The sequence below is a fragment of the Sylvia atricapilla genome, chromosome 4 (genome assembly GCF_009819655.1).
Source record: "Sylvia atricapilla isolate bSylAtr1 chromosome 4, bSylAtr1.pri, whole genome shotgun sequence".
NCBI classification, from domain to species: Eukaryota; Metazoa; Chordata; class Aves; order Passeriformes; family Sylviidae; genus Sylvia; species Sylvia atricapilla.
In genome coordinates this window covers 14,462,955-14,478,213 of record NC_089143.1, presented here as the reverse complement: position 1 = coordinate 14,478,213, position 15,259 = coordinate 14,462,955, and the positions used below count along the sequence as shown (strand labels likewise).

At 36.1% G+C, this 15,259-nt stretch overlaps 1 protein-coding gene across 3 annotated transcripts in view; it reads left to right on the top strand.

The window, feature by feature from the left end:
- The window catches only part of RBPJ (recombination signal binding protein for immunoglobulin kappa J region), a 142,344-nt gene that overhangs the window by 104,766 nt on the left and 22,319 nt on the right, over nucleotides 1–15,259 (top strand). For 2 of the 3 annotated variants that reach the window (XM_066317147.1, XM_066317146.1), the window contains exons 2-3: nucleotides 10,771–10,809; nucleotides 14,122–14,217. In XM_066317147.1, coding sequence (XP_066173244.1) covers nucleotides 10,771–10,809; nucleotides 14,122–14,217 — 135 coding nt within the window. Of the gene's footprint in view, nucleotides 1–1,465; nucleotides 1,552–10,770; nucleotides 10,810–14,121; nucleotides 14,218–15,259 lie in introns of those variants that run through there. The other variant, XM_066317148.1, reaches the window with a different exon arrangement.

Here is a 15,259-nt window from a genome sequence, read left to right as displayed (position 1 = left end):
CACTTAGTGTGGCAGAGTTGTGTGAATGCTGTCGTGATTAAAATTATGTCCTGCTTGGACAAGACCTTTGACTTTCAGAGTCGTATACAAGTATAGTGATTACTGCATGGAGTTCTTTCCTAATCTAGGTAGACTGCTATAAAGAAGTGAATTTGTTTACTTTCTGTAAGTTGTTTAAAAGTGAGCCTGCTTACTGATACAGTGCAAGCTTTATTGAAATTGCAGCTGTAGTTCTGCGATTTTATGGAGATTGGAAAAGAGAGGACAATAATGAAAGCAGTGTGGGAGGATGAAAGCAGGTCAGAAAAGGGAGAGGGAGTTTCTAATTGAACCAGTGACTTGCAGTGAGAGGGCGTGACCAAGTGAAGCAGAGCTTTTTCTATTGTATTTTTGTCAGTATTATTTGATATAGTGCCAAAAGAGTGTACAGTACTGTAGAGTGGAAGACTTGTTTCAAACACATAACATGCTCCCTGTGTTGGAGGACTTAAATTCTTTAAGTATAGTTGGGGGCAGTGCAGAATCATGCAGTACAAAGATGTGATAGTGCATGGTTGGTGGCATTCACCCTGGAGCAGGTGGGTCTTTTTGTTGTTGTTGTTGTTGAAGAGGGGGAATGTTTTGTGTATTGATCAAAAACTTTCTGGTTTTGTGATTTCAGGGGCTGCTGTGCCCCCTACTTCCAAAGAGTCACAGTGCAGTAGGACCACCCATCGTTCACTCTTTACAAAAGAGAAAGGGACTTTAGGAGTAGTAGAAATCCATTGTTCATGTCTGTTAGACATTCTTGATTGCTGTGGTTTTAATTAATTTTATCTCCTGTTGTAGGATGGGTAAGAAAGAGGGTACCTTGTGTCAATAGTGTTTCAAAGCAAGTTGGCTGAGACTGGTTCTTTGTATGTGAATACGAAAACTGTATTTATTTTTAAAAATGGGCTGGCTTTTCATTCAACTCTAACCTTCAGAACAAAGTTTTTATAGCAGTATGTGTTACAGTATACTTGTTACAGTAGATATCCTAATGAGAATCCCGGCGAAGTGCTGCTGGCAGGCAAAAGTGAGAGTGAGATGATGACTGCATGTGACTCTGTTAGTGTGTATGTTCATCCTGAAGGATGAACCAGCCTGTGATGGGTGAGCTGGAGGCTGTCAGTCAATTTATTGACTTCATCAGCTTCAGGAGGGTCACTCTTGTGGACATAGTTGTGTCTGGAGGGAGGGCGTGATAGGTGTCATTTCTTCAGCAGTTTCTGTGCCTCAGCTGTGTGATACTACAGAACAAGACAATAGATTATTTAGGGTGTTAGTAGTCTAAGGATTTAAAGACTCTGTACTCTGTGATGCTGTGCAGATAGTTAGGAACACAGGGTGTGCTGGGTCACATTAGACTGCATGGCATTAAGTTACAACAAACTACAAAAATCAATGGAGGCCAAAACCCCAAAAAACTTGTGCACGTGTAGGGGGAGTTGCCTGAGAAATGTTGATCTGCTCAGAACTTCATGAAGAATGAAGATTGTGTGCAATTGTAGACTGTGGAGTATGGAGTGGGTAAGAATTACTTCTTCATCTGTCCTTTTGACAGTATTAGCTTGTTTATTTTAGTTTTATAGTTTGTGTTTCCATTGTAGAGGTTGTTTATGTTGCTGGTAATACAACTGTTTCTGTTTTTCATAATAAGACTTGTGTGTATTGAACCCATTTTTGTTTTGGAGAAGATAAAATTTTCCTTCTGAAGGCTTTGTTTTAGCCATCAGTATGGTTCATTTATTTAATATCTTCATCCATGGAGAAGATCAGTGTGAAATGTTCTCTTTGAGCATAGGTAATTGCTGGTGTTTACTTCCACGTTAACTGAATTCTTACATACAATTATATCGTTTGCATTAATCTCTTGGAAATTGTGTCCTTGAGATATTTTGACTCTTTAGTCATGTGTAAAACCTGTAGATCATCACTTTTTTGAGCTCTGCTTTTTTAGCATGGACATATCATATGTACTATTTTCAAATTTGTTTAAAAAGAAAGGATATCAGTGTGGAATAAGATGCACATCTAGAAATCAAATCCAGCAGTTATCTCCAGCAGGATATGTGTTTAGAGTGACATGGCTCCAACCACTGTATTAAATGGGGTGATCCTTATATGCCAGCTCATGCTGGATCATAAATGGCCCATTTTTTATAATATGTAGGCATTCTCTTTGGGTCTGTGAAACCACCAGATGAGAAAATGTTTTCTAATTACGGATGATCATTTCCCTTGGGAGTTGTGTTCTGAAATGTTTGTGATAGACTATGTTTGTGTAGATGAATGCACAGAAATATTTTCAGTATTTATATCTTGTCTTCACTGAAATCTATGCACAGAAAAGTATATCTACATTAACTGAATATCCTGTGTTCTAAAATGTATCCCTGCTTTTGCAGTTGATGTAACATGCTATCCTAAATGTAGAAATCTGCAAAACCACAACAAGTCTGTGGAGTGGCAGAGTCTTGCCCTGTAGGTTGTAGCATGCTGTTCAGTCTGAAGGAAGTGTTTCTAGCAAATGCCAGAATAAGGGATCACTCCTCAGAATTAATTACTGTGCTCTGTACATGGACACTATTGCATATGTTGGCTTTGATAATTTCAGGCATGTTAAAAGTCCATAAATATGAACTTTCCTCAGTGCTTCTTCAGTTCTTCGCTGATTTGTCCACGATAAGCAAATTGAAGCTGGAAATGGGCAGAGGATAGACAATTAAAAGAAAGAGAGAAAAAAAGTCCCAGCATGCTACATAAATCCATTTCTTTCAGCTTTTCTCAGATGATATTAGTGGTTGAAAAGAAATACTTTTATATTGATCCTCAAAATTTGAATTGAAACCTGAGATTTGACTTTCCTGAATTTTAGATAACCTTGGTAGGCCAAGTAAACCCTTGAGATCCCATACTGGTGAGCTTGTAGTTTGTGAGTTTGTGGTAATGGGTCACAAAGTAACTTGAAATTAAGTTCTTTGGTAAGTATTTTCATTTCTCATGGTAGAAAGTAATACAGAGCCTCTTACAAGGGTCTGGTTATCTGGTACTATGAGCTGAACGCACACTTGACAGACTTTCTAGGTTTCTAGATATATGTTATTTTAAAGTTGAACAAGAAGGATAAAAAAACCCTGTAAATTACTTCTCTTATTTTAATTATTTTCTTTAAAAGGCCTTTGTCTGACTGTTGAAGAGTCACAAACTCTTCTTGTTTGTCCACAAGTTACATAGCATTGTAAGAGGTCTAGGAAAAGGTTGCACCTGGCAGTTGACGCTTTTTAGAACTGGACTTAAGTGAAGCACAGGAATTCCTTTTACTGCACTCCTGGCTCAAATACACTTAAGAGTAGTTGAAATGGCAGTTTTTCTTCTTCCCCAATCCTATCACACGTAATAGTTGATACCTATCAAATGCCAGTCATTTGATAGGTATTAGAAATGTTGGGACTTAACTTGAGCCTCTCATCAAACTTTATTGTCACGTCATATTGTTGGAGAGCAGAAGTTGGATTCTTTTGCATTCTTTCTTTCTGAATTGTGTAATGTAGTTTGAGAGGTTGCCAAAGACTATATAAAAATCTGGAGGGTTTTTATTAGACTTCTCCTGTTTCAAGCATTGTTTCCCTTGGTTGTTGTCTGAAGAAGTAAAATCCTTAATCACTCTATTCTGTATTTAATTGCTATGTTAAATGCTCTGGGTTTTATACTGCCTTAAATTAGTGATTGTCAGATCTTATTTATCACAATGTTGAGACATTTGTGCTCTGGGAGATGGAACTGAAACTGAGCAGTGGGAGGTAAGTTCCTTCCCAACCAGTTTCTTTGTGACACTTGTCTGGGGATTTTTTTCTAAAATCCATACTGAGGTATTATAGTAATCTCTTGTAGCCTATTAAAGAATTCTTCTAACATGTTCTGCAGCAAATACTGTGATACGTACTGTGATATAGTAGGACAAATAAAGAATTGAATTTGCTCTTCAGGAATGATGTTAGGCTTTTGCTACACCAGTCAAAAGCCCCAGCAAGTGAGTAGGTCCAGTTGGCAGTTGGGTGTTGGAGTGTGAAACGTTTCTAATGAATAGGCACTCTGTGCCTTTTTAAAATCTGGCATTTGTTTGCCATGCAGAAAGCATCCATTTTTCTTTTCTCATTGTACTGGGTCTGGCTGGGACAGAGTTAATTTTCTTCATAGCAGCTGTTACGGTGCCATGTTCTTTGTGACCAGAACAGCGTTGATAACACTGTGGCCAGAACAGTGTTGATAACTGATATTTTAGCTCCTTCTGAAATGTGTTTGCACAGCATCAAGGCCTTTTCTCTTTCTCTCTGCCTGGTGTCTGTTTCCCCACAGTGACTCAGGGGGTACAAGATGCTGGGGGTGATACAACCAGGCAAGTGACCCAAACAAACTAAAGAGGTATTCCGTGCCATATAATGTCATGCTCAGCAATAAACTGGGGGGGAGTGGGATTTAGAGAGGTTATTCGGCTTTTGCTTAGGAAGTGGCTTGGTATCAAGCATGGGTGGTGGTGAATGGCCCCTTTCACTTTGTTTTTCTCTGCTTCCATTTCTGCTTTGTATGTTGAACAATTATATTATCTCAACATACAAGTTTTCTTGCTCTTTGTTCACGTTTTTCTCCTCTGATGGTGAGGGGCAAATAAGCACCTGGATGGTTTAGTTACCCATGAGCAACAAAGCACCACATGATCCCTTCATGCTTGTGTAAGGCAGGAAGGAAAGAGAGATCTCAACACGTGGGTATTTGTTTTGAAAGGAACCTCTAAAGGTCATGGAGTCTAAATACCCTGCAACAAGCAGGAATGTCTTCAGTCAGATCAGGTTGCTCAGAACCCTGTCCAGTGTTGTTTCCAAGGATGGGGCATCTACCAGCTTTCTGGGCACCCTGGTTTTGGCTACTGTGCTTTTGGATTCTTCAGGGTAAGGAAAGTATTTACTTTTATTTTCAGTGTTGAAATTTTTAAGACACCAGGGAAACTTCTGTCACAAAAAATTGACACAGAAAACAGTAACTGTAGTGTATTTTTACGCTTGGTATATTCTGTAGTTAAATGTGAATGTTTTGCCTTGCCACAAATTTTTCTGGTGCCCCATTTCCCATAGTGGTGTCAGGTCCATGTTTTTCATTTAGCAAGTCTTAGTTTGCAGCTTATGTCTTCCATTCCTGGTCCTCACTGTTTCTGCTGCTTCCCCCATGTTGGCCTCTCCAACACACTTGCTTTCTGCTCAGCTGTTGTTTCTGTTGTAGTCAAATTTGACAACTCCCTTTTGCATTTTGCTTCTCTGGAGACCATTTACAGAAAGATCCATGCTATTCTGACTAGATGCCAGAAATTGTGTCAGTCCATAGGCCAAGTGAAGATGCAATACCTAATTCCTCAAGTTTGTCTCTATTTGTATGTTATGGAAATATTTTTTTAAGGCTTCTGTGCTCAGTACATAAAGGTGAATGGTCTTTCACAGGGACTGTTAAAATGATGTTCTTGGCTGAAAACCAGTACCGGAAAAATTTGAAGTTCATATTCCAGGCGGGAGGATGCTAGAGCTGTTCAGTGGCCATAGATCTTCAGTCAGAGTTGAAGACTGGATAGCATGTGATTTTTGTAGAGATTTTTTTTCATAGTTCTTTTTCTTGTAAATGACAGAAGTGTTTTGGTAATTTTCATTTATTTTCTTCATCCAATAGACACATATAACCATTGAATGAAAAAATTGAGCCAAATCATTTATATCCAGAAAATAAGACTATATAGCAAAAAAGGTTTGGCATGTTTAGTAAAGGCATATAACTACTGGTAGATGCTGAAAACAGTGAAAATTCATGTTCCTGCAGTCGTAGAAAATGATAGTACATATTGTAGCTGAGCTAGGAATTCCAAATAAGATTTCACATTCTGTATTGTCTGAAAATATTCGAAACTTATCCTGCGTATTGTGCCATGTGTTTACCTAACCTGAGAATATTACAAGTTTGAGTAAAACTCTCTACTGTACTGGTAATAAGATTATTGCTAGTTCACTTGTTAGCTTCCATACTTACTTGAAGGGCAGTAAAGAGATAAAAGAAGAAAGAATATGTTTCCTTATAGTTTTGTGAATGGGGAAAAGAATTTTGAATGGCAAACTTGGGACTTGCTTAATGAAAAGTATGAACTTGAATGAAAAGAATGATTTGGGACATGATGTTGAAGAAAGTTATGCCTACAGTGCAAAGTGTGGAAGTGAAATTAATTTAAGCAAAGCATCAGAAGACAAAACATAGGAAATAATAGTGCTAACTGGTGGTTGGAAAAAGAAAACAGGACTGGGAAAAGAATTACTAGGACAAGTATAACTTGCTCCAATAGCAAGTGATTGTGGTGTGACTAATGCTCTTGCTCATGTTTCCAGTACAGTGTGTTAGGATATACTAATAGAATACAGCTTGAACTGATGTGAATGAAACAGCAGCTCGACTGCATGTCTAGAATCCCAGTATAGAACACCTGAGAGAGCACTTAGTCTTGGATAGTAAAATTTAAAAAGCACAGGAAATTAAAGGAACTTGGTGAGCATTCAGATATAACGATACATAACCTGTAATTAGGACTTCAAATTACATATAATTATCTGGTCTAATAACCACTGCAAGAATAGATATTCTGTGTTATGATACATTTACTATATACATCTATATTCTATGATACATTTTTAGTTTCCTCTCCTGCACATTTTTGTTACTCATCAATCTGCATATTTTCAAGATGAAAGAAAGGAGAAATAGAAATACTGAATATATAAAGAAATTCCAGAACAGTGAAATCCAGTGAAAACCTACACAAGAAAAGTGTTGCAGTCTCTGTCATGTCTGACAGGTAACCTTGTAATATCTGAACTGGCTCATTTTTCAACATGCCAGTCAAATAGGAAAATTTGAAATAGCAACAATCACAGCTTGTGCAGTGGATGTCATTTATTACAAAACCATAGATATAATGTGCTTCTTGCATTTTCACCTGTCTTAATATCAGAAAAGTTAAAAAGATTCTTAGTCTTTTCTTCTGTGTAGTAATTGCTGATATTTTCTGTCCTTCAGGTTATATTGTCAATGTACATCTCTACATCAGTTTGCAAACGTATAGAAAAAGTAAACCAGATGAACCATTAAATGAAATACATGTGATTGATTAACAAAGATTGTGCCTTGTTTGTATATTTGAGTTTTGTAGCGTGACTGAAAATCTGGCATCCTTGGTGCAGTTTGCTGCTTTGGAATATATCTGGTTCATAGGAATATACAGACTGATCCATGCCTGCTAGTTATCAGTAATTGATGAGTAAGGAAAGAATATAAAGTATAGGGTAAATGTAGACTGGTTTGGGTTTTCTTAACTCATACTACTTTCTTTGTTGCTGGTAGAACATAGTTTAGGTTTTCCTGAGAATGTAAAAAATAGGTCATTATATTTAATAGAATCTAATTGAGTTCTGTATCTGACTTCTGTTTAATCTTTTGAGCCCACTTCTGCTTTCGGCCTCCACAATATTCTCTAACAGTATGTTTCACAACTTAGTTTTGTGTTTGTAGAGCAAAAAGGAAAAAAAAATCTAAAATTAAATTTTTGGTATTGGATATATTGCCCAATTCCTGTGTTTGTGAGACAGGTGAGAATAACTATCTCCTACATATTGCATATCTTTTATCAGTCTCTTAGATCTTTGCATGTTTGTCACTTTTCTCTCATATACTCTCACTGAAGGCTGGAGTTCTAGCCAATTGCATAAAAAGCCTATTGATTATTCATACCGACTTTCATGCTAACTTTTATAACTCTGAGATAACTTTTTTCCACTGCTGGAAGTTTTCAGAATTGTAAGGGTGTGGCAGAATAGTGCCGTGACTTGCTGATGTTTCCGTTTCCTATTTCATTCTTAATCATTTTGAATGCTAACTTCTTTAACTATTGCTGTTGAGCTAGGGAGGTGAATATTTATGAGATATTTGAAATTATTTTGTAATGATGCAGGAAAAGGCTGTTCACTGACACCATGGCTATGTTACATAGCCATCAGTCATCTGTCAAGACAACATTATTGAAGAAAAGTAGCTGAATTTAATTTAGAAACAGTGAAAATGGGACCTAAAGTAAATCTCAAGATGCAATTTCCTCCTATTCTACCTCTCTCTAATGTATATTGAAAGAATAATAAAAGGTTTACCCAATTTACATCATCTCTTTGAAAGATTCATGTTGCTAAGGGTAGCATTTATATGTGTTCACAAGTGATTGCAGTGACATAAATAACTTCGTTTTGTATGGAGGAGGCTGGGGAAAGCTGGTATAAGAGTTAGAGAAGTACTGCACTGTGCATCAGAGCAGAGTTTGCCCTGTGCATCTCCAGAGTAACTCAGTGCTTTAGCTCTGATTCTGAAGAATGGGGATTTTGAACACTTTTCTCCAGTGTTGTATGTTCAGGATTTGACTAAAAGAAAAGATGGAATTTATTTTTTTCAAGTAGTTGCAACTGTGTTGTGTAGATCTCTTGTTAATAGAACTCTTCTAGACATTAAGTGTGTGTGCAAGGGAAATGTATCTGTTGCAGTCAAGAGTTCTGCAAGGATATATATACTACCTTAGGGGCAGTGTGAGGGTTTCCCTATAAGGGTTTTTTTTGTGTATGTTAATGCAGTTTCTGGTGGTGTTTCTTTCTGCATTTTCTTGCATCCTCATCTTGGATTTGATCTATTGGCCACAATACATGTAGTAAATGTGTCCATAATGCCTTCTTTGCTCCAAGATAAGCACCTCTTAATTTATATATATATATATATATATATATTTTTATTTTTTTTTTAATTTTTTTTTTTTGGTGTTGACTTGGAATGTGCAGAGGGCTTGAAACAAAGAGTTCTGCTCAAAAGCAGGGAGCTAATCTATAGGGATGTTGTTTGTAGAGTATTGCTTTAAGGTAATCTGTTGTCTAGTCAGTCACAGACCCTCTGTCAAATGGGATGATCCTGGGTCTTCTTCAGGGCAGAACAGCAACTACACAGATAGTATGGGGGAGTTGGGATACACACCTCCTCACAGTTATCTAGGGAAAATCCAGTTATTCAGAGGGTAGCTGTGATGCATACCACAGGGAATAAGTCTGTGTCCAGTAGACCTCAAAATTTAAAATATATAAAAACAAATCTTGCAGCAAGCATTCTGGTTTCATTCTTTCATGTGAAATTAAAATAAAGCCAGGGAAGTGAGCTATGTGCTAACAACAAAGTAAAACGTGAAGGAAATTTATGTCTGGTTGGATAAATAAATTTTTATTTCATTGTTTAAGCTGAAAAGAAAATTTGGCATCATTGGACTGCCATTATTTTAGAAGGCATATTTCTCAAGTCTTGAAAAATAACTTTACAGTTGGCTGAATGTCGTCACTGCCCTGTCAGGAGAGTGCTATTTTGCTCAACTATATAAGTGATAATAATTACATATTTGTACATTTCTAGGATTACAGAAATTGAATTGGAATGTATGATATCATTCCACCACCAGTTGCTGTAGAGTCCAGGACAGATCCATTACATGAACAGGGGAATTTCTTGTCACATCACTTAATGATCAAATTCTTGTCCTGGGAAGTCTCCAACACTCTTATAGGACAATAGTAGGAAAGGGTTCTTTTCTCTATCCAGGAAGCATAAAGGGACAGCTATGCCCACCTATAAAATGAACTTGGCAAGTCTGAGAAATATTTATGAGCACTGGCAGCAAAGCACAGTCTCTTATGTCTCTTATTTATTTTTAGGCAAAAAGGTGTTAAGCTAGGCCTGTCTTTTTGTTATGTTTTGTTTTTGCATTGTGGGTTTCTTGGGGTTTTTTTTTTCCCCTGTCTTTGTCATCGTTTTGGCTTGTGGTTACACTTCCTCACCAGGATTAGCAGATGTACATTGCTGGGTGCAGCCTTCCTTTTTTTGCATCTTTTACCTGACCATTTCGGTTTAATCTGAGGATGTTTTTGGTAATGAAAAGGTATCTCTCATGTGTTAATTTAGTGTCTTATGTAAATAAAGACTTTTCATGGAAAGTCTTAGCCTAGTGTAAAGAATATTTTTGCTCTCAAGAACGTGTTGAAGGACTGAAAGAAGTACAACTGTCTCCAAACACTTTATGGCAAAAAAACATTGAGTGTATTGCAGGCTATTTATGGATCAAGCTTGGCTGCATTCCACAGGAGCGATTTTTCCTGTAATTCTGTACTGGCATGTATGAAAACGTTGTCATCCTTTTTTTAAGAAGTCATGAAGGAAAAACAGATTTTTGAGAAATTACCCTGATGGAAAGCATTCACCGATTTGTCAACCCAGATATATGTCTGTTAATTTCTGTATGTTTACAGTAAGTGCCTGTTGATGGCACTGCTGGTCAATTGTATGGCAAAGATCATCTTCTTCTTTACATTCTTGTGATGTCTGAACTCTTCAGAAGTGATTCTGAGAGCAAATGTGACTTCAACAAAGAAAGTTACCTAGTGTTCTAATTTTAAAAAAGCCTCTGCTGTGATGAGAAAAGCTGTTGCAAGGAGGCAGTTAATACTCTAATAGTGATCTTATCTGGGAAATTACAAAAAAAGACATCAAATTCTAATACAATTTCAAAAATTGTGAAGTTGGTATAGTGTCTTACTGTTCAATTATGACTAAACACTTGTGTTTTAAACTAATAACTACTTCTTTTTTCAGGAAATTTGGAGAGCGACCTCAACCGAAACGGCTCACAAGGTAAGCATTAAAGAAACTTGGTATTTAAAAATGTTCTGAAGGTACTGTTTTATCCTCAGAAAAAATAAGTTAAAATGTGTGGCTTGCTAATCGTAGCATTTTAAATATCAAAGCTTTTCAATTACATATGCAATCAGCACCCAGAAGTACAATTTTTAACAGAGTAGTTTATTTTTATACGAAACTCAAAATGCATTTTTAGAAATGGTCTTGACTTCATGTATCAGTAATTGATTATTCAGTAAGATGTAGGTCTGCTTATTTTTAAGGAATGAGCTGATCTGTTTCTTGAGTAAAAGTGAGGTCATGTAACACTTTTTGCTGCCAGAATTGAACACGGTGCTGTCAAGGAATGATCTTAACCAATTTTTGGTGAACCCCAAACAATCAGAGAGACTATCAAATAGAACTGTCAAGTCAATTTACATTCTGGAAAGTTTAGAGTGACTGGAGTCCAGTGGTTAATTTGCTCCTGGCCTGCCTGGGATGTATTTACACAGATACTGTTAAGTAGTCACCTTCTTTTTCCAAACTGCTTTAAACAGTCTGTGCAAATATTCATTATTCTGTGCCACTAACTGTGCTGATTATAATTAGCTCCTGGCTTTAAAATCCATTGTTTTCTTGTAAGCAAAAAAGGATGTGCCATTTGTTTTATAGTTGTGTGTGGTGATAGGGGAGGCCCCTTGTCACCCTGCAGCCTCTGTTGTGAATGAAGTGATACCTTATGTTAGCACATGATTTGTATTTTGTGTTGTTAATATCTGTGTTACTGCATTTCTGGATAAATTTTAGGTTACCTTGTCATTATTAAAGTTCATTTCAATGCTAAATTGATCTGTACTGACTTAAAAGTATTTGAACAAACATGGTTTTTTGTTGGCCAATCAGTCTTCAGGAATATCTGAAGATGCTGTGTTTTGAGTAATGAGCTGCTTTCCATGTTGAGTAGTAACACTTATTCTATAACCCCGAAGTTACTTACAGAATTTATCTTAATTTAAAAAAATTAACAAAAATAGAATGTATCTTCTATGTTTTAAAAAGAGCAACAGAAAAAGAAATTACTTTTCAGTGAGATCTTTTAACTAAGTTTTCTAGTTACTCTAAATTTCATATGCAGGATTTTAGCTACTGGATATGCTTGTTGCTCTTTCCTGAATACAGGATGGGTGTCTGAGAAGTGCCAGCCATCCTTCAAAGCAGCAGTTTGAAAAGCTTTCCTCTGATGATAGAGGTTGGAAACAAACAATTTAACTTTCCTCTGAAGAGTAACCTGCTGAAATGGAACAATTGTCACCCAGACTTTTAAGATTATTTTTAGCATTACATAAACAAATCATATCTGTAAACCCTTAAAAGCATTTAGTTCAATTATTGGAAAATTGCTGTGGGTTTTTTGTTTACAGGCTGCCTCGTTTGATGAATAATCTGTTCATGATCATACAGGCTCCAGTAGAACAGCACTACTGTTCATACTATGCTAGTTGGTTTTAGGTGTAAGCTGTAATAATACTACCTTCATGAAAAATTTTAGGATTGAATAATGAAAAATGTCATGTAAGATATCAGCAGGAGTGGTTGGAGGGGGATCATCACTTGTTCTCACAGGAGCTTGGATTGTGCAAATCCACTGTAGAAACAGAACAGTAGAAAACACAAATATTTGTCCTCAAACAATGCTAAATAAAGATTAGATAGCACCTAGCTATCTAAAACAGCAGTTTTCTGTGTGAGTTGCTGGGTTGGAATAGCTTTTTATTAGTAGTCAAGTTAAAAGATTTTAATATGACATATGTTCTTAATTTAGTATGATAGGACTCTTAATAGAATTGTCAGATTAAAAGTTATTAAACAACTTAAATGCAGCTAATATATATCATAATGAAATGTGTAATAGTAATTTCACAGTGAGTTATGTTTGGGGTTTAAAATATATCCTTAAAAAAAGCTATAAATTAGTAATTCTGTGGGCTTTGAAACAGTTCTTCCTGCTGTACTTGCGTGGATAAAAATCAGTTTTACCAATGTCAAATGTAAGTAGATCAAGTTAGTCCAAATTCAAAACAGCAGTTCAAATCTATTCTCTATTCTAATATCCTGCTATTTACAGAGAAAATTGGCTCACTAATCACTAGACATTAATCATGTCTTATGCGGGCATGACAAACAAGAATTTGCAAAACATCATTTGCAAAGCTGAGTTGTCGTTGTCCAACCCAACCCTGGCTCAATCTACTTGCTTTTCTGTATAAAACTGTAAGGGGATTTCTTTTGGAAAAGGTCTAGTCAATAAAATACTGCTTTCTATCTTCCAGCATTTTTTCACTAGAAATGTTTGGTTTTCTAGATCTGTCCTAAGGGAATTCAGTAGTTGGCACAGTTCACAGAAGAAAAACAAAAATCCTAACAACTAAATGAAGACTCCTTCTTATATAGGGCTTTATCTTTTCATATAAATTCCTGATAAATACATAATTTATTTATCTGGTAGATGACTTTGAAGATGAGTGCATTGGTGGGCATTCAAAAAGCTCTTCAGGAACTGGTGTTCCTGCCAGCACTCCAGCACAGCTGATCCCTAGGGTGTTGAATTTGGCATGCTGCTTAATGAACAGTTAGATTATTATACAGAAGAGTGACTGGCTGTTATTGTTCTCTCACTTCTCTGAAGGAATTGTTGTTGGTGTGTTTGAGGTAATTACAGCGTTTATATAACATCTGTAATTACACTGATGATGAACAATAAAACCTTTTTCTAAATTCATTTTTTTAACCTGATTGTATGCAGGAAGTAGATATTTTCTCTAGAAAACTAGGTGAAACAATATGCTGAATAATTTAATTTTTTCTTAGTATCTTCAAAACCAAAAGAAAACTTGCAATATAAACATTGCACTGATTTGGTTAAAAGCTTAGACAATTTGTCATCATGAGATACTAAACTGGTCATGAAGAAAATATTTAACTTATTAAAATGTGTTCTAATTTGTGGCATGGTGCTTAATGAAATAGGACTTTAAACATGGTGTAATTATTGACATTGATATGATTTTACATCACAAGAATTTTTTTTCTAGAAAATGTAGTAGTTGTAAATGATCACAGACCTGTATTGCTAGTTTTGTGCAGAATAGTCTCTTCTTTTTCCTGTGTAATTGTCTTGAATAGTAAGCAAACACATCTTGACCCTGTTAATGATGGCCTTTTGGGAATTTCAAGTCATGGGGTTTTTTCCCTAAAGCTGTCTTCGTTTTGTTGTAAACTAAACCAAAAGAACTTACAAAGCTTATGTTGTGTTTTGATTTTTAGGGAAGCAATGCGAAATTACCTGAAGGAGCGAGGTGACCAAACAGTGCTAATACTCCATGCAAAAGTTGCGCAGAAATCCTATGGAAATGAAAAAAGGTAACTTTTAATGCTCTACTGAATTGTCTCTACAGCTGGGAGCTAAGGATACTATTGTGTGTAGTTGGGTGCACAGCACTTGGCAGTATTCCTCAGATTGCACTGTACTCTGAGGAAACAGAAAATGCTTCCTCCTAAATTATTTAATTATGTAACAAGTGCTGCAGACCCACAGCATTCAATGGAGTAGTGTCTGTTTCTACTAAGAGGTTCCCTATCTGTGGGCAAAGCTTTTCTTCTGTTCCCTGAAAGTGTTCTCATTTCATACCTTCTATTTTGATGTTGGACTAAATGAGGTGTTCAGTAGTGAATACTTAGAGAGGAATTTTTTCCTGAATAATTTCACATTAATATGAAAGGGAAATTGCTAGCCTCAATAAGATGAGCTTCTGAATCATGTCTGTAATAACTTTAAAAAAACGATAGGTCTATCATGACTATTTATTATAAACATTCCCTCGCAAAAACCAATACAGTACATGTTACAATTATAGGTACTTTTCTAAGGGACAGAATTTGTAGGAATACAGAATGGGAATAAACACTTTTTAGGCAAAGATGCTTTTCCTGCACTTTTATCTTGCAGAGTTCTCTGTGTGATTTTTTTTTTTTTGCATGACTAGTAGAAGCAAATAGGATGTTCCTTCATATGTGGGTTTCTAGATCTCTTATGATGTAACACAGCATTCTTCAATTGTAAGCAATGCTCTTCTTCCGGACGTTTCACGGGAATAGTGCACCATTTGGTTATTTTTTGTGTTTATTAATATTTGTTCACCACAAGAAGACCACATATTCAGCACATTAATGACTTTGAAATTTAACATGTCTTTTACCACTGTTGTATAAGTCCTGTTGCATCATTATGTTTTTACAGCTTTGAGATTAGAGATCTGATTTATGTATAAGACTGTTAGAAAACACAAACGTTATAATTTAACCTGCAGATTTCTCAGTCCATTGTTACCTGTCTCAGTCACGCTTTCTCATGTATGTGAATCAGAGATACAAACTGTATTTTGAACTGTTTTTTAGTATTCTG